The sequence below is a fragment of the Mytilus galloprovincialis genome, chromosome 6 (assembly GCF_965363235.1).
Source record: "Mytilus galloprovincialis chromosome 6, xbMytGall1.hap1.1, whole genome shotgun sequence".
Lineage (NCBI taxonomy): Eukaryota > Metazoa > Mollusca > Bivalvia > Mytilida > Mytilidae > Mytilus > Mytilus galloprovincialis.
The window spans coordinates 88,166,447-88,181,996 of NC_134843.1; the positions used below are offsets into that span (position 1 = coordinate 88,166,447).

General features: G+C 30.8%; 1 protein-coding gene across 1 annotated transcript in view; it reads right to left on the minus strand.

Annotated features, from left to right (window-relative positions):
- LOC143081059 (uncharacterized) overlaps positions 1–15,550 on the minus strand; it is a 78,911-nt gene that overhangs the window by 55,596 nt on the left and 7,765 nt on the right. The window contains exons 5-12 of the mRNA XM_076257295.1: positions 14,311–14,340; positions 13,861–13,890; positions 10,132–10,161; positions 3,712–3,948; positions 2,670–2,699; positions 2,119–2,148; positions 1,423–1,452; positions 356–385 (exon numbers count right to left, since the gene is read on the minus strand). Of these exons, the coding sequence (XP_076113410.1) occupies positions 356–385; positions 1,423–1,452; positions 2,119–2,148; positions 2,670–2,699; positions 3,712–3,948; positions 10,132–10,161; positions 13,861–13,890; positions 14,311–14,340 (447 nt within the window). The remainder of the gene's footprint in view (positions 1–355; positions 386–1,422; positions 1,453–2,118; positions 2,149–2,669; positions 2,700–3,711; positions 3,949–10,131; positions 10,162–13,860; positions 13,891–14,310; positions 14,341–15,550) is intronic.

The window sequence follows — 15,550 nt, forward strand, 5'->3', positions numbered from 1 at the left end:
AACTAAACAAATGATTACTTGGTAAAAAAACTCGATAATGTTGGCTGGCCTCTAAAAAAACATGTGTTGCTAGTTTTGTCTTACTATGTGTTACATATATGTATTTCTATGTGCTTACTTCAATTTTTTAACTCGTGTACAATATATTAATTTTTTAATACTAAATATCGGTAATAAATATGACCGTAAGCAGGCCTTAAAAAACATGTATTGACAGGTCTGTCTCCTTTGTGGTTCATATTTATTTCTCCTTGTCCTCTTCAATTTTAACGTGTGACCAATATTGTCTTTTCCAATACAGAATAGCAGTCATAATAGCAGAAAGTTGATCCTATGATAGAAATTAGTATCTTACCTTTTGGTTTTGCAGGAGTTACTTTTTTCGCTAAAATATAAGAGCTAAGATTTTACGTCTTTGTAGACTTGTTAATATCTTGTTTCCATATTTCAATTATGCGTGCAAAAGTCAAAACTACTAATATTGGCGTTATAACATTTATTTGGGGGAATAAATACATGCAATATTGTTGATATTGTTGTCATTGTTATAATTATTTCTTAACTTGTGGTTTTTCATATTTTATGAGTTACTGAAATTAAAAACATGAACTAAGAATTTGTTATTCATTGTCCAAATACTGGATGCAATATTTCAAATAAACATATTCAAATGTATATTGGTAAATCTTTTAACGCTATGGGTAAAAGTGTTCCCTTTTTTCGTAAGGTATTAAATTGATGTACTAATTAAACAATACTTGTATCGTACTTTATCTAATGATGTCATAATCATTTATTTCTCAACACATGTGGATGTATCTTCCATTTCTCATCTTCAGACAGAGCTGATCTGCTTATGTAATCAATTAAAAACCTACTACTAAGGGAACTGTTGAACATAGTTGTTTAAATAGTAAAATTGAGAAAAAAAAATGTTAACATGAAGCAAATAGGAATAATCTACATTATCATTTATTGACCAATCAAAGAACATCAAAATGTTGGCTCGAATTTGAATAACATAATTAAATATCAAAGGTGAAAACAGACATATCGATAAAAAGTTTACTTAACCAAACATGATCAGATATGTAACAGACAGAAAATTTGATTTCTTAATTTTTCCTTATCATTGATGGATGTACATCTATGAAAAATAAATTTCTTCAAGATTCCCATAATTCTTGAAATTAAATAAATTAAATTTGCTTGTTATGAATTGAAGGCATTTGGTAAAGTTATGTTTTTCTTAATTAATATCATTTTAGACTTCTGTATTGTTAGTTCTGTCTTTGTATGTGTTATATATTTATTTCTTATTGCTTACTTCGTTTTTATAAATCGTGCACATTATAATTGTTTTCAATACAAAAAAGCAGTTATATACACAAGTTGAGTCAATGATAGAGACTAATATCTTACCTTTTGGTTTTGCAGTTTTTACTTTTTTCCCTAAAATAAAGTGAAATAATTCTAAATTTTTCAAAATGTCCACAAATAATTCATGTTTTTTTTTTTAATTTCATGCAGTCTCACTCGACTTGGGTTATAACCTTCAATTCAAATTAAGACAAGAACAAGAAATTTACTATCTTTGCAACATTTTTATAGCGGGATATACATTTGTTTACCAAACTTATGTAATTTCTTTGAAAGCTAAACAAATGACTATTTGGTAAAAAAAAACTCGACAATGTTGGCTGGTCTCTAAAAACATGTGTTGCTAGTTCTGTCTTTTTAAGTGGGACCGCCCGGTATCTACAGAACCGCCCGGTACCCCATTTTTGGAACCGTCGGGGTACCGCCTGTAATTATGTATATAAGGGGATGCGAGAGAGATCAGAGAAGAGTAAGAGATAGAATTGGTATTGTTAGTTAGAAGTGTTGAGAGTAATATTGTTAGTGAATTAGGATTATTGTTCAACTGTTTTATCATATCAAACTGATATACATTTAACAGATTACATAGTGATTTGATTTGAAACTTTGTTTTGTGGTTTGTTTTCTTTGTGCCATTTGAATATGGATTTTTATGTTATTTACGCTACCAAAATAACACATCAACAAACAGGAATCCATACAAAAACGACAACTCTACAATAGAAACTAATATCGTACCTATTGGTTTTGCAGGTTTTACTTTTTTCCCTAAAATAAAAAGCAATAATTCTAAATATTTCAAAAAGCATACAAATATTTACAAATAAATTGATGACTTTATAATTTCCTGCAATCTGACTCAACTTTATAATAAGTTAATTCATATGAAGACTTGTTTGTTAATGTGATTTTTTATTGTTTCTCGTTTTTTAAATAGATTAAACCATTGGTTTTCCCGTTTGAATGGTTTTACACTTGTTTGTAATTTTTAGGTCCCTTTATAGCTTGCTGTTCGTCGTGAGCCAAGTCTCTGTGTTAAAAAACTGTACTTTGACCTTTAATGGTTTACGTTTATTAATTGTTACTTGGATGGAGAGTTGTCTCATTTGCACTCATATCATGACTTTTTATATCTTAAAACAAGGAATTTACTATCTATGCAATATTTTAAATCCTGATAAACATTTTTATATCAAACCTATTTATATCTTGTAATTTAATTCAAAACTAAACAAATAAATTATAGTAATGAACAATAGTTGATTCAATGATAGAGACTAGTATCTTACCTATTGGTTTTGCAGGTGTTACTTTTTTCTCTAAAATGGAAAAGCAATAACTCTAAATCTTTCAAAATGCATACTAATATTTACAAATAAATTGATGATTTTTTAATCTCTTTCAATCTGACTCAACTAGGATTTTAACCTTCAATTCATTTTTTAGGACAAAACAAAAGACATTTCTATTTGTTCAATATTTTTTATAGCATGATATACATTTTTATATCAAACCTATTTTGATTCTGTGATATCTTTTAAAAACTAAATAAATGACTACTTGTCAAGAAAACTCAATAACTACAGCTGGCTTCTTAAAACATGTATTGCTAGTTCTGTTATCTGTGTGGTTCATATATATTTCTTATTGCTCTTTCTTTTCAATGCTTGACCAATGCAGTAGTTTTCAAAACATAATAAACAAAAGGAATGAAATGCAGAAAGCCTACGTTTATGTTATTTAATGCCATCAGATATTTTTTTTCAAAAGTTATATTACATTTATATAAATGCCCAATACAGATCAACGATTGATGTTTACCGTTCCAGGGTGATTACGTTGTTATTGTTTTTCTTTTCATTGAAATATAAGAGCCAGTCAAAAATAAAAAAAAAAACCTTGCTTCATAGAAAAAACTTTTCAAGTCTCCAAACAGTATTTTGGTCATTTTAACTCAATTACATATCTTGATCTTCTTGGAAATTTAAAATAATAATCATATCCTATAAATTCTTTGCTACCAATTTTAGAAGCAAAATGAGCAGATTTTTTTCTGTTTTCCCTTTATCAATAAAACGGATTTCAGTACAAACATACAAGCCGATTGATATTTAAATAAATTCTTAAATGTTGACCTGTATTACCTATTCTATTGAACCTACTTTTGTAAAGTTAAGCTCATATGGATACCATTGCATCTTAAATTTTGTCCATAAACTTTTAAAATGTTTCGTGAACAAAGTCCGATACTTATCATCTATTATAAGGGTCTGCTTTAGTCAATGGTTTTAACTTATCTAAAGTTAAAAAAAAACTCAAAGTAATACATACTACAATAAGGTATAGCACAATACTCCCATCTTTTCTTGGCATCAGTTGTATAGCACCATGGACCATGCGGCTCATTATCTGGATTACGACAATAGTTCTTTTGGTCAGCCAGTTTCTTACTAAATTTATGTTTTTGTGGGGTTTGCACCCCCCAGGCCTGACATGTTCTACCCGATCTGGTTTTACTAATATTTCCTCCATAATTAGCTCCTTTTGGATTCATTCTACACTGTTGGCCTATGGAAAGATTGTTGTCATTAAACGTTATTATTATATATATAAAGATGAGGGAACCAAACATATTCAGAGTTATTGATACAACTTACAAGAAAAATATACAATGCATTGGTACTGTTTGGCATTTAGGCATTTGGCAAAGAAATGTTTTGTTAAGACAAGATTTAATTCTGACAGTGATAGAAACTAAAATTCTACCTATTGGTTTTGCAGCTTTTATGTTTTCCTTTAAATGAAATAGCAACAATTCTCATTTTTTTTAAATGTTTACAAATTATTACAAAACATTCATGATTTTTTAATCTGGATTATAACATTCTATTCAATTGATAGACAAAAACAAGGAATTTAAGATCTATTCAACATTATTTATACCATGATATACATTAATATTTCAAAACTATTTTGTTCTGTAAATTTTTTTAAAAACTAAATAAATGACTACTTGTGAAGAAACTCAGAAAAGGTGGCTGGCCTCTAAAAAAACAGGTATTGCTAAGAACTTATATCTATATATAATCTATTTTGATTCTGTATTTTTTTTAAAAAACTAAACAATTGACTACTTGTTCAAAAGACTCAATAATGTAAGCTGGACTCTATGTGGTTCACATTTCCTTCTTCTTGCCTCTTAATTTTTAAATATTAAATAAAACTATTACATTGGTTGCAATGAATTACATTGATTTCCCAGTCAAATAAAAACCGATAATTCCACATGTGAAATAAACGTGGTTATTTCACTCTCTGACGTCATACAACAATAGGCGTTGTCAAGACGTCGATAACATCGGATCAAAACATGCGTAGGAAAAACATATAGTTCCTTACATTTTCTACATAAATTTCATAAAAAAGAGCCATTTGCCAATGTAATAAAAACAATAACTAATCAAAGAATTCAAATATCGAAAAATATTCAACCGTGACCGAACAACACTGATAATTAACTCATGCGCTACGCGCATTCGTGAATTAATGTTTTGTTAAGTAACTCGTTGAATATTTTATAAATAATAAAAGCAGTAAGTTGATCCTATGATAGAAACTAGTATCTTATTTTTTGGTTTTGCAGGAATTACTTTTTTCTCTAAAATATAAGAGTAATGATAATTACGTGCATGTGGATTTGATGATATCATGTGTCCATATTAAATTGTGCGTGCAAAACTAGCAGACAATCAAAACTAAACAGATCAGCGTTAAAACATGATTTTTTTTTTAATAAATACTTGCAATTATGTTGATATTGTTGTCATTGTTACGCTAATAAGATAATTAAGTAATTAAAAACATTTAAAAACCACATTTATACAAGAACAATTTCATAACTTGTGATTTTTCAGACGTAGCATGAGTTACTGAAATTAAAAAAATGAACTAAGAATATGTTTTTCATTGTCTAAATACTGACGCAATATTTCAAATAAACATATTCCAAAGTAAAATGTTTAAGCTCCATGATAGTGTTGAACATTAAAGCTCAATATTAAGGGTGCAATCAACAGTTTTTTTCTATGATGTCATCTATTGAGGGACCATTTATAAGTGATCTTTAGTGGGAGTGTAGTTAATAAGGATACTTGTATAAGACTAGTTATCACTGGAATCAAAAGTTTCTCTAGTTCATTAAAATAAAATGTCCTTTTGATATTCTAAAAAAGTTTTATTTAGAAAAAATAGGAAAATGAATGCCTCATCTGAACATGAAAAACCTGAAATCAGGCTATGTCCATACCTATGTAGCATGTCCATTTAAGGTGGCTCGGCCCTTTAACAGTGCACATATTTTAACGCATGTTTCTTACGACGAGTGCCTTGGGAACGGTCGCTTTTAGGGGTCTTCTCAAAAATAGCTTTGACGACCTTGGAACGCGGGCGTGTATGAAAACACCCTTGATGATGTAAACAAATGATGCAAAACATTCATGATTTTTTAATCTGGATTATAACCTTTAGATAAGAACTTCTTACTATACAAATCCTTGGTGCCGCTTCGCTCCCAAAACGCATTCTCATCTTACACGGTCGCCTCTTGGGTCCGTTCGTACCATATTTTAAATTCACTTAAATACCGTTTGAATTAAATGATGTCTTGGAGATTTATTTTTGAAAATGTTTTGCCAATGACGCAATGATTAACTGTAAACAAATAATAGCGATGTGAACAACTTCATGTCATCGTACAGCTTTCAAAAACAGGTAAATGTGTGACCCGTATCAGAGACATAAATGTGTATATATGTCTCTGCCCGTATAGTATGCTTTAAAAGCATCGGGGCGGGTTTATTTTCAATCTATAATCCGTTTGGCGTTTTATAACAGTTTGGTTCTGTCATAGTTATATTTAAAACTTGAAATATCTTTATTTTCAAGTATTTTTTGGAGTTTATTCCCGAGTATGCGAAATATTTTTCTACTGCAAAATTTTGATAATTATAGTTAAATATTTTTTATTTTCCCCAAAGCAAATTTGAACATGCCAATTTTCTACCAGACGTATTACTTGACAGGAACACCTAACATTTTAATTTTAATTCCACCTTATGTAATAATGCTGTATTTTGATTGGATGAGAAACATGGTACTTTTCACCAATTTCTATATATTGAGATTTTCTTTTCTCTGCCGGGGTATTTGCCATAGGGAATTCCATAGGCCGGGGTATTTGCTAGCAGGGTATTTGCTATCAGAGTAAATTCGCTGTCTGAAAAGAGCTATAGTGGCTTCACAAAAGTTTTCAATTCTCACTGCCAAAAAAAACCAGCATTTTTACAGTGTTGTCTCCCCTTACAACATGTATATTTAATCTAAATTTTAATCTAATTTTAATCATTCATTCTATTTTAATTGAAGCTAATTATCTAGTTTTTACAAACAAATACAAAAAACTAGATACTTTTCACCAATTATGTAAATAAAGAGGGATTTCCCTCCATGGTTATTAGTCAGGGAATAACCCCTATTTTTTATACGAAACTGTGAGCATCCTTTGTCTCTTTAGTTAACGCATCAATGTAAATATAACGGAATTTGATGAGACTGTCATCAAAATGAGAGGGTAAGCGCTATAAAAACAGGTTTAATTCACCATTTTCTACATTTCAAAATGCCTGTACCAAGTCAGGAATATGACAGTTCTTGTCTATTCGTTTTTGATGCGGTTTGTTTTATTTTTTATTTTAAATTGCCATGTGATTATGGACTTTCTAAATTGATTTCCCTCTAAGTTCAGTATTTTTTGTGATTTTACTTTTTAAGATACAATGCCATTTTCAGTGTTTGTTACAGGTTGTCGGTCACTGTGCACAACAGTTTAACATAGAACTCCAGGTCAGAAAACACTGTCAAACATCCAAACATACTTTCTACACTGATCTGTTTCCATACTTGTTTGAACTCTAAATAAATTTGATTAATCAAAGTGATCTAAAATTACTTTTTGAAAGATTGGAAGGAGTATGTGTATATTTTTACTCATAGTTTACTCTTCCATAGCATTGGTAGTGGACAACAAAAATTTGCTTTATAAACACTATGGCGAATTTGTTAGTTATATAACTGCAGATTTGTCAATATTATGTGTCCATATTTAAATTGCGCGTGTGTGAAAACTAGCAGATAATTAAAACTAAACAGATTGCCGTAAAAACATGACTTTTTTTTATAAATACCAGAGACCATTAATTTTCTCGTCTTAAATGTTATACATTTGTCATTTCATGACCTTTTATAGCTTACAATTTAGTATTGTTTTTGTTAATTGTTGAAGGACGTACGTAGATGTATAACTTTGATGTCCTTTGATTGAAATATAGTTCCCTGCAAATGTTTGGGAGTTACTCTCGAGGTGTCGCATTGACGTAATAGTTTAAAAAAAGCCTGCAGAATAGATGGAAAAATCAAAAGGAATAAATATCGAAAGCCTACCTTTGTGTTACTTAATGCCATAAATTGTTTTCTCAAAAGTTACCTTACAGTAATATATATGCCCTTACAGATCAGTGATTGTATGTAACATATTTTTGATTTTCTTGAAAATTATAAGCAACGTATTCTTTTAAACTGTTTGCCACCAATTTAAGCATAAATATGAACGGATTTTCTGTTTTCCCATGATCAAAAACGGATGTCAGTACAACATACAACCAGATAGATATTCAAATAAATGTTTATTTGTATGGCCTATCACTTGAACTTCTGCCAAACTGAGATGTCCTCTTCCGCTTTTCAAAATTTTCACATAGCGGCCTGAGATCGGAGTCTTGTATGCTAACATTATAAATTGTCCAGTTTTACCAGGTCCTTTAGAATTACTGCAATGTTTCATGCTTTTAAGATTAAGTCCACAACGGGTGCCACATGTGGTGCAGAATATGTCTACCATTTGGGCGCCTGATATCCCAGCATTTTTGGTTTGGCTCGTCTTACTCAGTTTTTAGTCTTTATGTGTTTTTTATGCTCTTTGTCTTTTAAGGTAGCAACATGGTATACCACCATCTTGGATTTTATAATCACAGTAGAAAATCGGTCTAGTTATTTGCCTAAATCTGCAAATTTGGAGACAGATTTGCAGTTTAAAGGTTAGACTGTTTAAAAATATAAAGAAAACTTGGTAATTTTTTGTATAATTAAAAATATTTAAATAAATATCATTTTTTTTGTTTTAAATTTTTTTTTTCAAAATGGGCCATTTAAAGGGAGGTAAATCTTTAAATAAAAAAATTATACTGGACTGATAGGGAATTTTTTTCTTTTCACTTGTAACAAGATAACAAATTCGGTGTCACCATTTTTTATTTTTATTTTCTTAAAATATATTACAAAAACTATATTTTCACATTTTATTTCAAAATTCTATCTCATAGATTTTTTTATGCACACAAATGTATTTTTCCATGAACAATCTAACCAAATTTTGGCTATTTCTAACGACATATAGCTTGAAAAATAGCACGGTGACCCAGACTTTTTATCATACTTTTGAAAAGAGCATAGTAAAATCTTAATTTTGGATAAGTATAAGAACATTCTGTCTCCAAAAATATTTACTTATGATCTACCTTAATCGTTTTTAATTTTTTCATATGACATAGTCAGTTTGGATGTCCCTTTGATATTTTTCGCCTCTGTTTTTTTTTACCAAACACAAGCTAATCAAGAAAAATGTTATGTCAGATTTTGGGTACTATGACGTTATATTCATCAACTGCGTAACAAATTATTTAATTTGAATTAATAAAAAAGTAGCAATTATGTTGACATTGTTGTCGTTGTTACGCTAAATGTGATAACCAAATATTAAAAAAAACAAGGAAAAGTCCCAATAAAAATTTCATCCATTCTGTTTTTTTTTTTAGAAAACTTATTTTTATTCTGTTATTTCTTTTGAAAACTAAACAAATGACTAATTGGTAAAAAAACTCGATAATATTGGCTGGCGTCTAAAAAATCATGTGTTGCTAGTTTTGTCTTACTATGTGTTATATATGTATTTCTATTTACTTACTTCAATTTTTTAACTCGTGTACAAGATATAAGTTTTCAATACAAAATAGCGGTAATATATATTATCGTAAGCAGGTCTAAAAAAAGACATGTATTGATAGGTCTGTCTCCTATGTGGTTCATATTTATTTCTTCTTGCTCTCTTCAATATTTTAACGTGTGACAATATTGTCTTTTGCAATACAGAATAACAGTAATAATAGCAGTAAGTTGATCCTATGAGAGAAACCATAAAAAAGAAGATGTGGTATGATTGCCAATGAGACAACTATCCACAAAAGACCAAAATGACACAGACATTAACAACTATAGATCACCATACGGCCTTCAACAATGAGCAAAGCCCATACCGCATAGTCAGATATAAAAGGCCCCGATAAGATAATGTAAAACAATTCAAACGAGAAAACTAACGGCCTTATTTATGTAAAAAAAAAAAATGAACGAAAAACAAATATGTAACACATACACAAACGACAACCACTGAATTACAGGCTCCTGACTTGGGACAGGCACATACATAAATAATGTGGCGGGGTTAAACATGTTAGCGGGATCCCAACCCTCCCCCTAACCTGGGACAGTGGTATAACAGTACAACATAAGAAAAAACTATAAAAATCAGTTGAAAAAGGCTTATCTCATCAGATGGACAAAAATAAAAGTGGATCTTACCTTTTGGTTTTGCAGGAATTACTTTTTTTGCTAAAATATAAGAGCAAAGATTTTATGTCTATGCAGACTTGTTAATATCTTGTGTCCATATTTAAATTGTGCGTGCAAAAGTTAAGTTAGACAATTAAAACTACACAGATTGGCGTTAAAACATTTTTTTTGGGGGTATAAATACATGCAATTATGTTGATATTGTTGTCATTGTTTTGCTAAATGTGATATTAAAGTAATTAAAACATGAAAGAAGCAAATTTTTTTTCAAGAATGATTTCTTAACTTGTGTTTTTTTCAGATTTTATACCATTTACTGAAATTAAAAACATGAACTAAGAATATGTTATTCATTGTCCAAACACTGGACGCAATATTTCAAATAAACATATTCCGATGTAAATTGTTAAAGTGTAATGGGTAAAAGTGTTCCCTTTTTTCGTAAGGTATTAAATTGATGAGACTAGTTGATTTTAATCTTACATAAGCCTACTAATAGAACAATACTTGTATCGAACTTTATCGAATGATGTCATGATAATTTTATTTCTCAACACATGCGGATGTATCTTCTATTCTAATTTTTCAGATACATCTGATCTGCCTATATAATCAATTAAAAACCTACTAATTAGGAAACTGTTGACCATAGTTGTTTATATAGTAAAATTCTACAATTCAAATAACATCAATTTTTTTGCTTTCATTTGAATAACACAATGACAAATCAAAGGTAAAAACATACCTACCGATAAAAAATTTAGTAAACCAAATATGATCGGATAGGTGACAGACAGACAATTTGATTTCTTAATGTTCTTTCTCGTTGATATGTGCATCTATTAAAAATGCATTTATTCAAGATTCCCTTAATTCTTAATATTAAATAAAATCACATTTACTTGTTATGAATTCAGGAATTTGATAAAGATGTGCATCTCCTTGACTTAGAACAATACATAAAAAACCCGCCGACATGTGACTGTTCCCACTCGCCTTATAATTACAGCCCCTGTGGTCATGTTATAACTGGGGATCTAAACATAATTCAGCATGAAAATCTCCGAAAGGTGATTTCTCATGGTCCAAAGTTTAGAGAACCCCAAGACATCAATTGGAACTATAACTTCAAAATAATTATGGATTCCATTGAGGACTACGCCAGAGCATGGGCTAAGCGAGAAGAAGTTGAACTGAACACTTTGTCAGAATGGGTTAAAACTATCAGGTCTCTGACAAAACATCGTATTCACAAATTGAGAAACTGTGTGAACGATCGACCAAAGTCTGTTTTCAGAGACAAAGAGGCCATGAAATGTCTATCATCTCTTCATGATAAGTATGTTGTTGTTCCTGCGGACAAAGCTTCAAATAATATTGTCTTTGTATGTAAATCGTATTAATATGAATGTCTTGTAAAAGAATTGGGTATAACGGAGCAATCAGGTAATCCCACATACAAAGACATATCATTTGAAAAGGATGAGATTTTAGCAAATCATAAGTCCTTCATGGCTTCAATGAACACCAAATCGGAGGACTTACGTTGTTTGTATTGGATACCAAAGCTTCATAAAATTCCGTACAAACAACGGTATATTGCTGGCTCATCTTCATGTTCCACTAAAGAAGTGTCCATTAGATTAACTAAAATTCTGTCCGCAGTGAAAGAGTCTCTTCAGAATTACTGTGAAACTGTTTACTCGCGTAGTGGTATTAACCATATGTTGATTCTTAAAAATTCTAAAGAACTTCTAGACAATTTTAAATCTCGGTCTTTTTCTGAAATTAGTTCTATCAAAACTTTTGATTTTTCAACCCTGTATACCACCATTCCCCATGTGAAATTGAAAAATCGCCTTAAAGAAATAATCCGAAATGCCTTCAACATAAAATAGTAGCATACGCTACAAATTTATTACTTTGGGATTTCATCAGGCACATTTCGTTAATAGTGACAAACAAAATGGTAAAACATGTTACACAGGAGAACGAGGGGTCAGTATGCTGGAGTTTCTTATCGACAACATATTTGTTGAGTTTGAAGGTAGACTTTTCAAACAAATTGTCGGCATTCCTATGTGAACAAACTGTGCGACTCTTCTTGTCGACCTCTTCTTATTTTCTTATGAATCGGAGTTCCTCCAGACACTTGACAAAAACAAGAGAATCAAAGAAGCCAGATTATTTAATTTCACTTTCAGATATATTGATGATGTTCTTTCCATAAACAATCCGAACTTTTCTGATTGGGTTCCATTAATATATCCCCCGGAACTAGAGATTAAAGAAACAACAGACACTGCTTCCTCCGCCTCATTTTTAGACTTATATCTCGAATTTGACTTACACAGTCATCTCAGTACCAGAATCTATGACAAACGAGACGATTTTAATTTTGAAATTATAAATTTTCTCAACCTTAGTAGCAATATACAAACTTCACCTGCATATGGGATATATATTTCCCAACTTATTCGATATTCAAGAGCTTGCAGCTCCTACTCAGACTTTGTAAAACGTCATAAGTGTCTGAGTAGAAAGTTGATGAACCAGGGGTATGTCAAAGAACGTCTCGTCCTTTTTCACAAAAAAGTTCATCGGAAGGTACCAAGACCTTGTTGATAAATATTCCGTATCAACTTCACAATTAATACACGATGGTCTTGATGTATAGATTCTGTGCACTGATGTTGTTTATCATCTTAAAAACGTGTTTTACAGTTCTTTCATTTGTCTTTGTTCTTTTATTAATATTACTTTTACTGTTGAATGGTTTTATGTGATATCCGTTTGTATCGTCTTTCATTTTTTGGTGGTGTGTTTTGTATATGCAAATTTTTGTATTTTTTTGTTCCTTATAACGTGACTCTGTACTTAAAAAGATCCCGTCAGTATGATATTGTTCTATTTTATGTCATTATGATATATTTCAATTATGAATTACAGAATACGTTGAACCATAAACGTCAAAATCATTCAATCGCGTAGTGGAATTAACTATTTGTGGATTCTAATAAATTCTATATATGACTTTTGGACTTTCTCGGTCTAATTCTGAAATTTATTCTTACATACTTTGATTTTTTAACCCTATATGCTAACATTGCCTATGTAAATTTTAAAATTGTTTGTATGCACATTGAACGACACATCTATGTTACGTATCAAATTCTCTGACGGCAGACACACAAATCAATGAATGTGTTTGTACATAGATGTTCTGTTAAATTGTTCCTTTTAAAATTGTTATACGATGATGACTGATGTACCCATATTTTGACTATATTATTTATTGTGTCTGTTTAGTTAACGCATCAATTTAAATATAACGGAATTGGATGAGACTGTCATCAAAGTGAGAGGGTTAGCGCTATAAAACCAGGTTTAATCCACCATTTTCTACATTTGAAAATGCCTACACCAAGTCAGGAATATGACAGTTCTTGTCCATTCGTTTTTGATGCGTTTTGTTATTTGAATTTGCCATGTGATTATGGACTTTCCGAATTGATTTTCCTCATTGTTCAGTATTTTAAGCAATATCCATATTAGTTTTCTTTGTTGCTAGTTTTGTCTTATTATGTGTTATACATATTTATATATATATATATATATGTATAGATATCTTTTCGCTTATTTCAATTACTTTTAAATGCGTGTGCATTATAGTCGTTTTCGATACAAAATAGCGGTAATGTACAACAGTTGATTCAATGATAGAAACTTATATCTTACCTTTTGGTTTTGGTGGTTTAACTGTTTTCCCTAAAGATAAAAGAGCAATAATTTAAAATTTTTCAAGTAGTACGCAAATAAATCATGATTTTTTTAATTTCATGCAATCTGACTCAACTTGGATTATAATCTTCAATTATATTTTTAAAAAAAAACCAGGAATTTACTATCTAGGTTACATTTTTTATTGCATGATAGACATTTTTATATCAAATATTTTTGTTTAATATAATTCTTTTCGAAAATTAAACAAATGATTATTAGTAAAAAAAATCTCAATAACATGAGCTGGCCTCTAAAAACAGGTCTTGCTAGTTCTGTCTTTTTTATTTTTTAAAATCATTTTTTCTTGCTCTGTTCTTTTATTTTGAGACCAATATTGCATTTTTAATACAGAATAACAGTAATAATAGCAGTAAGTTGATCCCATGATAGAAACTAGTATCTTACCTCTTCGTTTACCAGCAATTAATGTTTTCCCTAAAACATAAGAGCAATTAATAAAGTGCATGCAGATTTGTCAGTATCTTGTTTCCATATAAAAATTGAGCGTGTAAAAACTAGCAATTGATAAAAACTAGCAATTGATAAAAACTACACAGATTGGCATTAAAACATGATTTATTTTGTAAATACATGATGCCATTACTTTCTCATGTGAACTGTTATACATTTGTCATTTCATGACCTATCATAGCTGACTATGCGGTATTTGTTTTTTTCTCATTGTTGAAGGACGTATGGAGACTAATAGTTGTTGACTTCTATGCATGTCCTTTGCTCTGCTGTTGGAAATTGTTTCTTTGTCAATCATTCATACTACATAATTTAATTGATATTTTCTATACATAAAACTATTTAAAATAACATTCAGATGTCTGCTTATAATCTAATACCCTAGTCCCACTAGGCCACGATCGCACTACGATCTGTGAAAAAAATGCAAATTTTGATGATCGTAGTGCGATCGTGTAGATCGCAGTAAGGTCGTATCACGGTCGTGGTGAGGTCTTCAAGATCGTGAAGAGCGTGGCCAACTTTGAACATGTTCAAAACAATCGTGGTGCGGTCGTGGCGAAATCAGGTCGTAGTAGAAGCGTAGTGAGAGCGCACTAAGATCGTAGTAAGATCGCAAAGGTCGCTGTATAATCGTAGCGAGAGCGTGATTCTATTCGGAGAGACTGCGCTACGATCGCACAGCGACGTTATCACGACCTCACTACGACCATCACGTTCTCACTGCGACCCAACTACGCTTCCTCTACGACTATACCACCCTGTTCAAGACCATAGTACGATTCTAGTACGCCCTTGCCGTCCTCATCAGGCTCTTCTTATGACCTGACTACGTTCACACTACGATCATCATTCTCATTGTCATTTTCACATAAAATATATAAAAAAGCTCCCTAGATTTTGTTTGTTTGAATGTAATTATCCATTTGCTCTAACGGCTCAACCATGCTTCTCGTTTTTATATAGATTAGACCGTTGGTTTTCCCGTTTAAATGGTTTAACACTAGTAATATAACGTGCTGATTGATGTGAGCCAAGGCTCCGCGTTGAAGGCCGTACCTTGGCCTATAATGGTTTACTTTTATAAGTTGTTACTTGGATGGAGAGTTATCTCATTGGCACTCATACCACATCTTCCTATATATATTGATACATCTATGTCATCTCTGTTATC